The sequence below is a fragment of the Vulpes vulpes genome, chromosome 4 (genome assembly GCF_048418805.1).
Source record: "Vulpes vulpes isolate BD-2025 chromosome 4, VulVul3, whole genome shotgun sequence".
NCBI classification, from domain to species: Eukaryota; Metazoa; Chordata; class Mammalia; order Carnivora; family Canidae; genus Vulpes; species Vulpes vulpes.
This window is the reverse complement of record NC_132783.1, coordinates 792501-805194: the sequence shown is the minus strand read 5'-3', so window position 1 is coordinate 805194 and position 12694 is coordinate 792501. Positions and strand designations below refer to the sequence as shown.

General features: G+C 37.3%; 1 protein-coding gene across 10 annotated transcripts in view; it reads left to right on the top strand.

Annotated features, from left to right (window-relative positions):
* GAB1 (GRB2 associated binding protein 1) overlaps positions 1-3967 on the top strand; it is a 114725-nt gene extending 110758 nt beyond the window's left edge. For all 10 annotated transcript variants that reach the window (XM_072755177.1, XM_072755166.1, XM_072755170.1 and 7 more), the window contains one exon: positions 1455-3967. In XM_072755177.1, coding sequence (XP_072611278.1) covers positions 1455-1613 — 159 coding nt within the window. In that variant the 3' untranslated portion in view covers positions 1614-3967. The remainder of the gene's footprint in view (positions 1-1454) is intronic.
* Positions 3968-12694: the final 8727 nt, after the last annotated feature.

Sequence of the window (12694 nt, the reverse complement as noted above, 5' to 3'; positions counted from 1 at the left end):
GATGTTAAGATCTTTTCTGTGTCTTTGGTATTTTGCGGATTTACTACAATGTGTCTAGACATCTAGTCATAGATTTCTTTTTATTTATCATGCTTCATGGAAATTGTGCTGTTTTTGTGTCTGGATTCGTATTTTTTATTAATTCTGGAAGAGTCCCAGTCATTCTCTCCTTTTTTACCCCCAGTCATTATCTCTTTAAATATCGCTTTTCAACTATTCCTCTTATTCTCTCATTTAAGGTTTCTTTTTAGAGATTAGTTAGAACTTATTCTATTTTCCACACTACTTTTTCACCTTTTGGCATTTTCTCTCATTCATCTCTTTGTATTTACTTGGATAATTTCTTTAGATCTATCACCAAATTCACTAATTCTCAATTATTCTGTTTAACTCATTGTTTAATTTCAGTTATTTTTTATTTCTAAAATGAAATTTTGCTAATTTTTTTAAAAATATGCCTAGCTATTTTGAATAGCTTATTTTATTCCTTTTATTTAGTTTTATTTCTTAATTCCTTTGAAAATTTTACACGTACATATTTTATACTGTTTCTTGTCATGTCAGAATCTGAAGTCCTTGGAAGTCTGAATCTTTGTTTATTATTTCTGCTCACTCTTGATAGTTTGTTTCCTTCCATGTTTTATAGATTTTTTTGCAAATTCATTTTGCTGAGCATATCTGTGGGAATCCTACAGACCTAAATTTTCTTCGGAATAATTTGCATTTTCTTCTACTGGGAAGCAATCTAGGACCACCTCAGTTCCCTTCAGGGGTCCCTCGCTTATTAACAGGATGGTCTCAGAGTAGGCATGCCCTCCCACCTGGAGCCTCCTGATTGCATCGCTGAGATTGATATTCATCCCAAAGACAGCAGTGCCTCTAAAGTTTACCTTGAGCAGCTCTTTATACCTTCTGTTTCCCTCACACCTTGGGTATTTCTCTTATTTTCTAGAGAGCCTGGCAATACATTAATAACTATTTGTTGTAAGTTGGTATTTAGCAGTATTTTGAAATTAAGAGGTCCTGTCAGCCTATGTCATTTGCCATTCTTGATATACTGCCTTTCAAAAAACACTTCTTAGCTCTGAAGGTGAACACTTGACACATGTTCTCAGGACTTGAAAAACTGAAGCTTGAGCTGAAGGGAGAAGCAAGCTGTGTATCTTAAGATGAACCAGGTGGCTGTGATCCCTATTTTGTAAGAATTCCATCTGTGTTGGGAGCATTAGTCTGCATTCTTATATAGAGTGATTTTAAATTTAACTGGAAAACAGTGTACAAGTAGAAAAACAACATTGTTAAACTGAAGTAGTGTGTGTGTGTCTGTCTGTCTGTCTGTGACGGACCCAATAGAATTTCAAGAATTATTCACAATGTGTGTCTATGTTTTAAGACTAAATTTCACTCAAACTCTTTATCTGTCAGGCTTTATGGTATTTTTCTTTGCTTTTTAGCAAAAGAGCAGTGGCTCAGGCAGCAGTGTAGCTGATGAGAGAGTAGATTATGTTGTGGTTGATCAACAGAAGACCCTGGCTCTGAAGAGCACCCGGGAAGCCTGGACGGATGGAAGACAGTCCACAGAATCTGAAACACCAGCCAAGATCGTGAAATGAAAATAATTGCTTTGCTGTTTCTGAAAAGAGAACTGAATTGTAAAGATAAATCCTGTTTTACTGAAGATGACTTGACACTTCTAGGTAGATCCTCAACTGCGTAGCATTGAAGTCAAAAGACCTTTCAGACATAATCAAGCAATTTAGACTGTAAATGGTGCTTTGTGGTATCTGAACAATTCATAATGTGTAAATAATGTGGGAAAATAGTATTGTTTAGCTCCCAAAGAAATCTTTGTTCCATAGTTAACACACTTGTAGTATTACTGTATTTATGCACTTTTCATTTAAAACGTTGGTTTGGGTATTCCCAAATGTTCCTTAACATAATTCCTTTGGGAGTTCTTGTTTTTCTTCACACTACTCAATATAACAATACTATATACAATAAGTACAACAATACAATATAACAGTAAGTTAACTAAGCTCCTTTTAGATTTGGAAATTGCTCTTTAAACTGCACTCTAACATTGCAATGAGAAGTGGATCCACAATTTACCTTTCTACCTGGGTCTTCAGGTGATAGCCATTAGCTTAAACTACAGAGCGTAGTTGGACTCATCATTCACTCCCTTCCAAAATGCTGAGGACAATATATGTACTGATGTCAGGAACTAATTCTCTGGTTCATGTACACTTAGTTTTCAACGGTAGAACTTTGTTATGTTTTGTTAACTACAGTGTTTTTGGTTCACTGAATGAAGATTCAGCCGGGTGGGATCTTGCACCTTGTAAAGACTGAATAATTACACTCAGATAAGCCTGCAGATCACTTAACGGCATGCGGTGATGATGTGCTCTCACACCTGTTAACATGTAGTAAACTACACATTACTTCAAAACGTAGGTTATATAACTAATCAGGTACGTACCAGGCACTGATGTGCTAATACACTGATCAGGATTAGACAACAAGCTTTAGTTGTGTTCTTCTAAGTCCTAATACTGGTTTCCAGTTTGGACTTAATGAAACATTCACTGTTAGTTATAGCAACATACTGTGATTTTTTTAAATTAGACAGTAATTCAGATTTATTACTCTATAGAATGAAATTCTATCTTTTGACACCATAGTGCCCTTTCTATGATTTTTTAACTTTACTTTGTATTCTTCTTGGCCTTATATTTAAATCCCTATGCAATTAATATTTTATATCTACATTTTTTAAAAGAAAATAGATGTTCTATAAGTGATTCTCATATGTAGCACCTGTTGCTTTTCCGGTAAAGAATTAAGGATTTTGTACTGTGATTTCTGTTCACCGCCCTAATTTGAGAAATACTGAAACATTGCTATAATGTGAAATCTTATAGTTACAGATCTCTTCCAACCAGATTTCTGAAATGACCAGAGAAATTATATAATTCTGTCTCACGTATAATATGGTCCTGTAACATGGATATCAAAACCACAAATTTTGTATGGTGAGACTACAATTATATTTATCTGTTTGGGCTTTGCCGTGTAATTTAGAAAACCGGTGTAGTTGTTTGTTTGCTTGTTTTTGTTTTTGTTTTTTTTAACTAAGTTACATACAATCTCTTACTGATTTGAGACTTACTAACAGCTTCTGGAGGGGGCAGAGATAGGAGTGCCCACGGTTGAGGCACGACTCCCTCCATTCAGACCTCTAACTGTTACCTGAACACACAGCTGTGCCCTGATTTCTGGTCTTTGGCCAGAGTTCTGTGCCTAATCAATGTAATGGGTTTATTTCCCCATGAACTAAAAATGTTCATAACAAGATGAATTGTAGAGTAGTAACATGTGATGCTTTTAAATGTTTGCTTCTTTTTAAAGAAAAACTAAAACCCAGAAATGAATTTTCAGATGGAATTCTAAATAAAAAGATTGTTTGAATTTGGTTTGTGCAAGCTGTTTTGTAATGAAATCACAAAATAAAATCCAGAATTATTGAAATGTGCCTAAGCTATTAAAACAACACAGTTGATGTGTGAAGATGTTAAATTGTGTTATGTGGAAGATAAAACATCTTTTCAGATTTATAACAATAAGTATATTCAAGAAGTACATTACTAATTCAAGAATGGAAATCTTGTTTAAAGCTGCCTATCAGAAGAGTCTAAAGCAAATAGACTGATGTTTTTAGTGTAGTTTTTCAATTTTTTACAAGTTATCTTTTTGGAAGATCTCCAGTACTCTAATTTGTAGAAGTTTTCCCACTGTGCAGAGTAATTTAAGAATTGAAATGTATCAAGCAATTTGTTTTAGAAAATGAAATTATGTTAAACATTGTATTAACAAATTAAAAGACCTTTTCTTATGGAGCATTATTTTCCAAACATTTTTAGCAATGGAATCTTTCTTCAATAAAATTTTGTGTAACTCCAAACACATAAAGCCTGAAAAGTTCATTTTATCAGTATAAATATTTTGGGTTCACATTTAAGTTTATTTCTCTTAGTCTGTTACTAGGAATAAAATTTGTGAATAACACAAATGTGTAATTGGCATTATAGAGTTGGTGAAAACCTCAGCAGCCAATTTGTTTTATTTGCATCCTATCAAGGTTTTGATTCACACAAGCATAAGCAAGTGTAAATAATAGCAGGTTTTAAACACACATCTCAGAGGCTTCTTCAATTAGAGATAATAAAGTTGGATTCCAAGATTTAAAAAAAAAAAAATCTTGTAGTGGAAGTTGATACATAAGCAGCCTCCAGTATGGTAAAAAAAAAAGGGGGGGCGGGTGGGTGGGGATGGGGGCTATGTAACACATTGGAATGTGCATGTTTATTAAATTTTAAAAATACACACTTATAAAAACCAAATATTTAAAAACCATAATCATCTCCAAGAAGCTGAGTTTTGGCCAGGCAAAAGTTGTAAGACACTGGTTAAGTATGTGGCAGTTATAAGTCAAATCTTTTTCTCCCACATATTTCATGTTCTCTATTTTTTATTCCTTACTTTGAAAAAACTAAAATTTTATGAAGGTTTGAATACCAAAGCACAGTTCTGCTTTTAAGAATTGAAATGTAAACTTGAATAATTTAAGCTACTTTATTTTCATCAATATATAAGCTACTGTGAGCATTTTAGAGAATTCCATAAAGATACTACTACCTGTGTGTGTGTGTGTGTGTGTGTGTGTATAGCGTATTTAATCATAGACTGAATCAGATCTAGAAATACTGCTGTACTTGCACATTAAGGTCACAAGTCAGTTTCTTCTGGACTCTAATTAATGGCAGTGACGGTCTTCATATTTCTAAGTGTATTTAAACTGGAAATTGAACACAGTGTTTTTTCTACTACTAGTGGGAAGTCGTCTGCTAACCGCCCCCCTTTAACGAAAACAGTATTTTTGATACTTTTTAAAATGCTAGCTACTTTCTGCCTATACACTCTACCACTACCATAGACCGTGATCACAATTCTTGGATGCTTTTAAATGCTCCTAGGGCCACTTTCTTTGGCCCATTGAAGGTATTGGTAATAGTATTTTGAATGAATACAAAGCATGTAAAATTCAAGAGACAAGCGGATCGCTCCTAATCCCTCATGCTGGTAGGTCTTGTCCGTTGTTGTCGAGTAAGCAAGCCGGCCTGTGGCAAGGATTGTCCCTGTGCCCACACCAAGTGGATACAGGGAGAGAGACGTATCAGGGTAAGACGATTGTCGATAGCATCTGCTATATTACGTGTAAATCTGTATATAATTTCAAATACAGCTCTGAGATGAAAAGCCATGGTGTAATGAATAATGTAGGCGTTACAGACTTGGTTGGATGAAAAGTTGGTGCCAGGTTGTGGAGATAATTGGTTTTTACTGCGACTACATATACTACTACAGCTTGAAGTAACTTAGTTTGGCTCCTCTTCCATAAACTTAACTTTCTCAGGTTCATGATAATGTCTGTTATGAGGTTCAGAAAACTGTTTAGTCAAGGGATCAACATAGCTTCTACTTTCTTTACCTAAAAAGCCATGGCTTTGTGTAAGTTGTGACCTCCTGAATCAGTTGTTGATAATCCTCCCAAATTTCAACAGCAAAATCTTACGTGTGTATGAGTTTATTTCCCCCCTCTTGCACAACTTTTTTGGTAAAGATCCTATTGTAGATAACTTTCTGCTACCAAATGAAACTTTTCAAACAGTTTGGTTTCAAGACTTTAGTTAGTTTGGGTACTGAGACTGTGAACCAAGAAAGACATATAAATTTATATTTCTAACCCTTCCTTAGAGTCTCTAAATCAAAAACCCAATTTTGCCATTAACTGTACATTGTCCCTTGAACAACACATGTTTGAGCTGTGTGGGTCCACTTATTCACGGATTTTTTTCAGTAAATACAGAACAATACTAGAAGTGTATTTTCCTTATTTTCTTAATAGCATTTTTCTAGCTTTATGTATTGCAAGAATACAGTATATAATACACATAACACGGAATATGAGTTAATTGTTGACATGTCAGTAAGGTCAACAGTAGGATATTAGTAGTTCTGGGAAATCAAAAGTCACATGTAGGTTTTTGGTTATGAAAGGGGTCAGCCGCCCTTCCCAGCCCTACTTCCATAGGATCACTCCTTCTCTGCAACAGAAATCTCACCAGGTCACGCTGAAACAAAGCCCTCGTACGCCCTAGTGACAGCTTCCTGAGGCCATTGCCGCGTGCCTAGGCCCTGGCTATGCCTTCATGTAGCCAATACTCCTGGCGTTTTGTTGAGTAAAAGGCCGATAAATAAGGGTCTGTGTGCAAGCTTTCCCGTCAGAAAGTACTTTTTATGAATAAAACATGACTTGAGAAAGGACAACCGACTGGGCTTACTCATTTCTATGAGATTTTTCAGACCTCTCCAGTCCGTCCTAAAACCCAGGAATCACCATGCTGGCCCTTTGGCCTATTCATTACAGCGTTTTGCAGCTCTGACCCACTAGATCATGTGTGGGGTGGGGGAAGGTTGGGAAATGTGAGTTTATCTTCTTTGAGATCGTTTTCTCCTCATCTGTGTTCCTGTCACCCTGTAAATGGTGACACTTAGGACTATTTGCATGTTCTTTCTTTGGGGAAAAAGCTGCTTTCTCTGATAAACACTTTTTGAGTTAGTTTTATTAGGGGAGTTTTGTGGAAAATAACTGGGCAATTCTGTGGATGTGTGTTATTGCATATTTAAAAGCTGAGTCAGTGATGGGAGGCATTTTATTAACTTCTGATGGGTAACATTCCTCCCTTATTTTCTTTAATATTAAAAGAATATTTCTGTCATAGAAGAAGTGAGCAAAAAAAAAAAAAGTGAGCATGTATAGAAAACTAAGCTTCGGGGCACCTGGGTGGCTCTGCCAGTTAAGCCCTCTGCCTTTGGCTCGGGGCCTGATCCCAGGGTCCTGGGGTCATCAGGGGCAGCGCTGGGGGTTAGAGATGAGGCCAAGGATGGAGGATCTCGACAACCAGGTGGAACTCAAGTGCTTTGAGAGTTAAAGACTTTAAAACATCAGAACAAATCTGAGCATTGGAAGAGTGGGCCACGGAAAGTCAGGAAATGGTCCTGATGAGACTGGCTGTGTGTTCTCACAAAATCCAAAGCTGTTCAGTGGTTATTGAGACACTGTGTTTTATATTTATTCCTAATCCCCATAATACTGTGAGCTGAGTGCTGCTATTCTCTCCAACTTTGGAGTTCCAGTGGAGACAACCCAATGAGTATTTCCCTCAGCTTTCCTACCCAAATGTAATGGCTCCTTCCTCTGGGAAAATCAAAATGGTAACTCTTAACAGATTTTTCTTATTTCGCTTTTAGGATGGTGTGTTAGTTGCTAGGGCTGGCTGCCATCACAACGCAGAGACTTGGCAGCTTAAAAACAGAAACTTATTTACTCGCAAGTCTGGAGGCTGGAAGTCCAATCGTCAAGGTGTTGGCAAGTTTGCTCTCTTCAGAGGCCTCTATCCTTGGCCTGTAGACGGCACAGCCATCATCTCTGTTTTCTCTGTATCTTTCTGCTGTTCATGCAAGTCCTTGTTTCCTTCTTATGACACTAGTGTCATGATTAGAGCTTATGCCTATGAGAGCAGAGGATCACCCTTATGACCCCAATCAACCCTAATTACCTCTTTCAAGGCCCTATTGCCCAAGGCACTTACATCCGAGGTACTCCAGGTTAGGACTCCAATGTTAACTTGGGGGAGGGGCAGAACAGAATGTGCTGCGTATCTCACCTACCTGGCCGGATACACCTTGGAATAAAAACTGTCTTATCCATCATGATATCCGTTACATTCCCGGCGGGAAAAGATGACACGAAGAAATAACTGAAGAGCGTCAAGAGAAGGGACTTCTGCAGATCTGTGGGTGAGGTTAAGGGACCCTCCGAGGGGGGCTTAAAAATGCCTCACGACAGTAAGAAGCCACGTGAGGGCACCATAACTGCTGCCCAGCAAGAGCCTGCGTCCCGGGTACCACCACCCAGAGCGGACCAGGAACGAAGGAGTCAGATCACTTCTTCCATGACTTGGCCTTGGGTCAAGGGTCAAAGTGACCAGCCGCCAGGAGGAACCCAGGGGAGGAGCGCGGGGTCGGCCTCCCAAGGCACAGTCCGGGGGAGGCAGACAACTGGTGGACCTCGACATTGCTAAATCAGCAGCTTGCATTTAGGAAAAAAGCCATGAGCTCCTACTCCTTGGCTCACAGCCGAGGGGGGTCGTCCCGCGCCGTCATGGCATTCTGGCCACGGGATCCTGGATTCAAAAGCTGGTGCGATGGTTTCCTGCACCAGATTCCTGATTGTTCCGGTGTCTTGTGGTCCATGGCATTGTTCTGAGAATCAGCCCTAAAGACCTTCACACCTGTCAGCGACTGTGAACTTTTGATTCTCTATCTTGAATCCCTTTTTGTTTAAAACTGTTAGAGTGACTTAAGCCTGTTGAAAAACAACACAGGAGCCAACCCTCTTGCATTCTGGCCTTTTTTTAAATTTCTTACCCTCATATTGTAAAACTGTAATTAAAGAAAATTTGAGGGATAAACAGAAAAAAAAATGTCCACAAGCTGTGTTACTTCCTAGGAAGATCTTTGCCTGAATGTGCAGTTGGGTTCTGGGGTTTGTTTTGCATTGACTGCTGTCATAAATAGGTTCACGGGTGTGAAGGCTCTGAATCATCATCTTTAAACACTGCATAATATTCCTTCCAATAGTTCCAAATACTTAATGATAATACCCAGTGTTGATACGGGTGTGGAGAATAGAACACGACCATGTACCACCACTAGGATCTTAAGTCGGTACAACATTTTTAAACGGCATCCAAACCTCCCTTCTCTTTGCTTTAGTTGGGGTACCTCCACTTTTTCTATGTTGAAAGATAAAAATAAGATTTTATTTGAAAAACAGTTTCCACGAATGAAAAAGTTCAGGGTATTGCAATAGAAGAATATTTTAAGTCGTGAATGGTTTTTTAAGATACATTGCTGTTTAAAAATTAAGGCTATGTAGCTAAATACAGCAAATTCTATGTTTGCATTTAACTAATAGGATTAAAACAGCAGAATATTGTTGCAGATATTACAGACATCAAAAAGACTAAAAGGATGGACAACCTTAGGCCAATAAATTTGGGAATTCTATAAAATGAACAAATTGATGGAAAAAAACAAGTTACTAAAACTGAAAAGAAAATTTGAATACTTCTGTATCAACTAAAAGGACTTTGTTATTAAACACTTTTTCACAAAGAGAACTCTGGGTGCAAAAAATAAATGAATTTTACGAAACCACTAAGAAATAAATAATGCCAATCTCACACAAGTTCAAGAAGGTAAGACGACACACCAAATCAATAAGATAAAGGGGGAAAAATTACACAATTATCTTATTTGGTGCCAAAAGACGGTGATAAATTTAATATCTATGCATGATTTTATTTTTTTTAAATTTTTATTTATTTATAATGAGAGAGAGAGAGAGAGAGAGAGAGAGAGAGAGAGAGAGAGAGAGAGAGGCAGAGACACAGGCAGAGGGAGAAGCAGGCTCCATGCACCGGGAGCCCGACGTGGGATTCGATCCCGGGTCTCCAGGATCGCGCCTGGGCCAGAGGCAGGCGCTAAACCGCTGCACCACCCAGGGATCCCTCTATGCATGATTTTAAAAACAAAATGCTTGGCAACATGAAATAAAAGGAGAATTTGTTATAAAGAAAAGTGTATTTTTTAAAATCCATTTGCAAACCTCACACCTAATGGGGAAGTATTGACAACTTTCTCCCTGAGCCATAAACACCCCTAGTATGTCCACTTAACCATTTCTGTTCCTTATCGTGCTGAGGGACCTAGCCAGTGAAAAGCATAATATTTGCACATAATAAATAACACTGCAATTGTTCAGAGATAATATGATTGTGCATGTAGAAAATCCAAAAGGACTAGGACTCTTGAAAAAAAAAAACAATATGAAAGACATACAACACAAAATTTGAGAGTCATTATAAAGACATGGCAATTAATTCAGTTAATATTGGTACACAGAAAGAGCACTATACCAATACAACTTGAGAAAGCCCCAAAACAGAAGGACATAAAAGATGGATACCTGATTTATGACAAGGTACTCTGCAGAGCAGTGGAAAAATAATGCTATTTCAAATAACTTGTGGTGGACAAATTGGATATCCATATTAATAAAAGAACATTGACTTGTAGCTTGCACCATAAACAATAGCAACTCCCAGTAAACCATAAATATCATGAGAGGCAAAACAATATAAAAGTTGATATGGGGTGATTTTATTGTGGTTTTAAGAGATCTTTTAAAGAAAACAGAAAAGAACCAAAAAGGAAAAGATTGATAGATTGGATTACGTCAAGATTAAGAACGTCTGTTCATCAATAGACATCATGAAGAGAATCAGAGGCAAAACACTCTGTGGTTGTGTTACATTTGCAACCCACATAATTAACAAAGGACTCATAATCCAAATGTATTTAGGTTAAAAATCAATAAGAGAAATATAGTAACCCAAAAAAGGGAAGGAAAAGATAAGAGAAATAAACAGAACTTTGACAAAAAACACCTAAAGACTCAAATATGAATGGTTCAACCTTAATTTTCTCAAGAATAATAATAGTATTATGGCATTGTGGTTGATATCTTTCATCAAATAGCTGCATGCTGAAATATTTAAGGTTAGAGCATCTGGAAAAAACTTGAAAGAAATCTGGGAAAAATGTTCACATCACACATAATTGTAGGGAAACAGATTTAAGCAAATGAAACAATTATTGATGTCAAAATGGTGAGTACTTATTGTCATAATTTTTTCGAACCTTTTACTGAAGAATTTTGTTGTAGAAAATTGGAAAACAATTAAACGATCTTCCCTATATGTGGAAGGAAAGAAGGAAGGGGAAAGAGAGAAAGAAAACAGAATGGTAATAATAAATAACGTGGGGAGATTCTTGAGTTCATTAGAAAAATGTTTTTTTAAAAGCTATTAGTATGAATTGGCAATCATTTTTTAAACATTTTAAAGTCATCTCTATATTTTACACATATTCTTCACGTCCTTTTTATCAAATTCACATATTAGTCTAAATAAGCACAAGATAATTTTCCTTATATTTTTTCTATGATGCTTTGCATAAACAACACGATAGTTTAGAACATAAAAAGCATAAAATATTATTCAACAGAAAGTATCCCTCTTATGAGGAAACCCTTACGCACTGTTGGTGGGAATGCAAACTAGTGCAGTCACTGTGGAAAACAATATAGAGGATCCTCAAAACATTAAAAGTAGGGGGTCCCTGGGTGGCGCAGCAGTTTGGCGCCTGCCTTTGGCCCAGGGCGCGATCCTGGAGACCCGGGATCGAATCCCACGTCGGGCTCCCGGTGCATGGAGCCTGCTTCTCCCTCTGCCTGTGTCTCTGCCTCTCTCTCTCTCTCTCTCTGTATGACTATCATAAATAAATAAATAAATAAAAATTTTAAAAAAAACATTAAAAGTAGAAATTACATATAATCTGGTAATTCCCCATGCTACTGGATATTCACCCAAAGAGAGTAAGAACATTAATTTGAAAAGATATATATGCACCCTTATGTTCATTGCAGCATTACTCACGGTGCCAAGGCATGGAAGCAGCCTGAATGCCCACTGACAGGCGAATAGGTGAAGAAGGTGTGGTATACATACCGCAGAAATTTTTTTTTGATAAAAATATTTGCTTCTCCCTTTCTCTCTGCTCAGATAATAAATCTTTCTTTCTCGATCAGCCATTAAAAAAAAGAATGATCTTGCCATTTGTGACAACATGCATGGAAGTACAGGGTTTTATGAAATAAGTGAAAAAGTCAGAGAAAGACAAATATATGATTTCACTTTTACAAGTGCAATTAAAAAAAATGAACAACAACAAACAGTAATGTCGGGAGATGAAAAGCACAGCATAGGAACATACTCAATAATATTGTAATAATGTTATATGGTGACCAGCGGTGCCCACACTTCCTGGGTGAGCTCATGGAATCGTCCCATCACTGAGTCGTGTTCCTGAAACCAACATAGTATCGCATGTTAACTATACTCAAATAATAAAAATAAAAACAAATCCCCAAAAACTATCCCTCCCATTTTTGCCCATGTTATTCGCCTCTCTAGATTTTGTGGACTCATAAGCAAATTCATGTATACATTAATGGAACTCGTAAATATCAGTTGTGGGTTTTTTTATGATACGGTTGTCTTTCCCGGAGATTGTATTTGCTTGCTTTCCGGCAGCCTGGAACAAGTTTGTCGCTTGGTGGAGAGTGCTCTCTGCTGCATAAAACTGAAACTACACGTCACGGCCCACAAGAAGTGGAAGAAACTTGAAATTCTTTTACAATCCTAAAACTCCCTTTAGGTCTTACAACGAAGATCACCACCATCATTTACTTCGAGTGGCCACCTTCAAAATAATAGATCTTTTACGTAAGCCCTCGAAGAAGGTGTCTCTATGCTTCCCTTAGTGATTTCAGACATATTCAGCAATTTTTGGTCTCGAAAGTATTCTCACATCCAAAATTCAAATTAGAGTTAGGGTCATGGTCACGGTCAGGGTCCGGTCGGAGTCAGAATCATGCTCA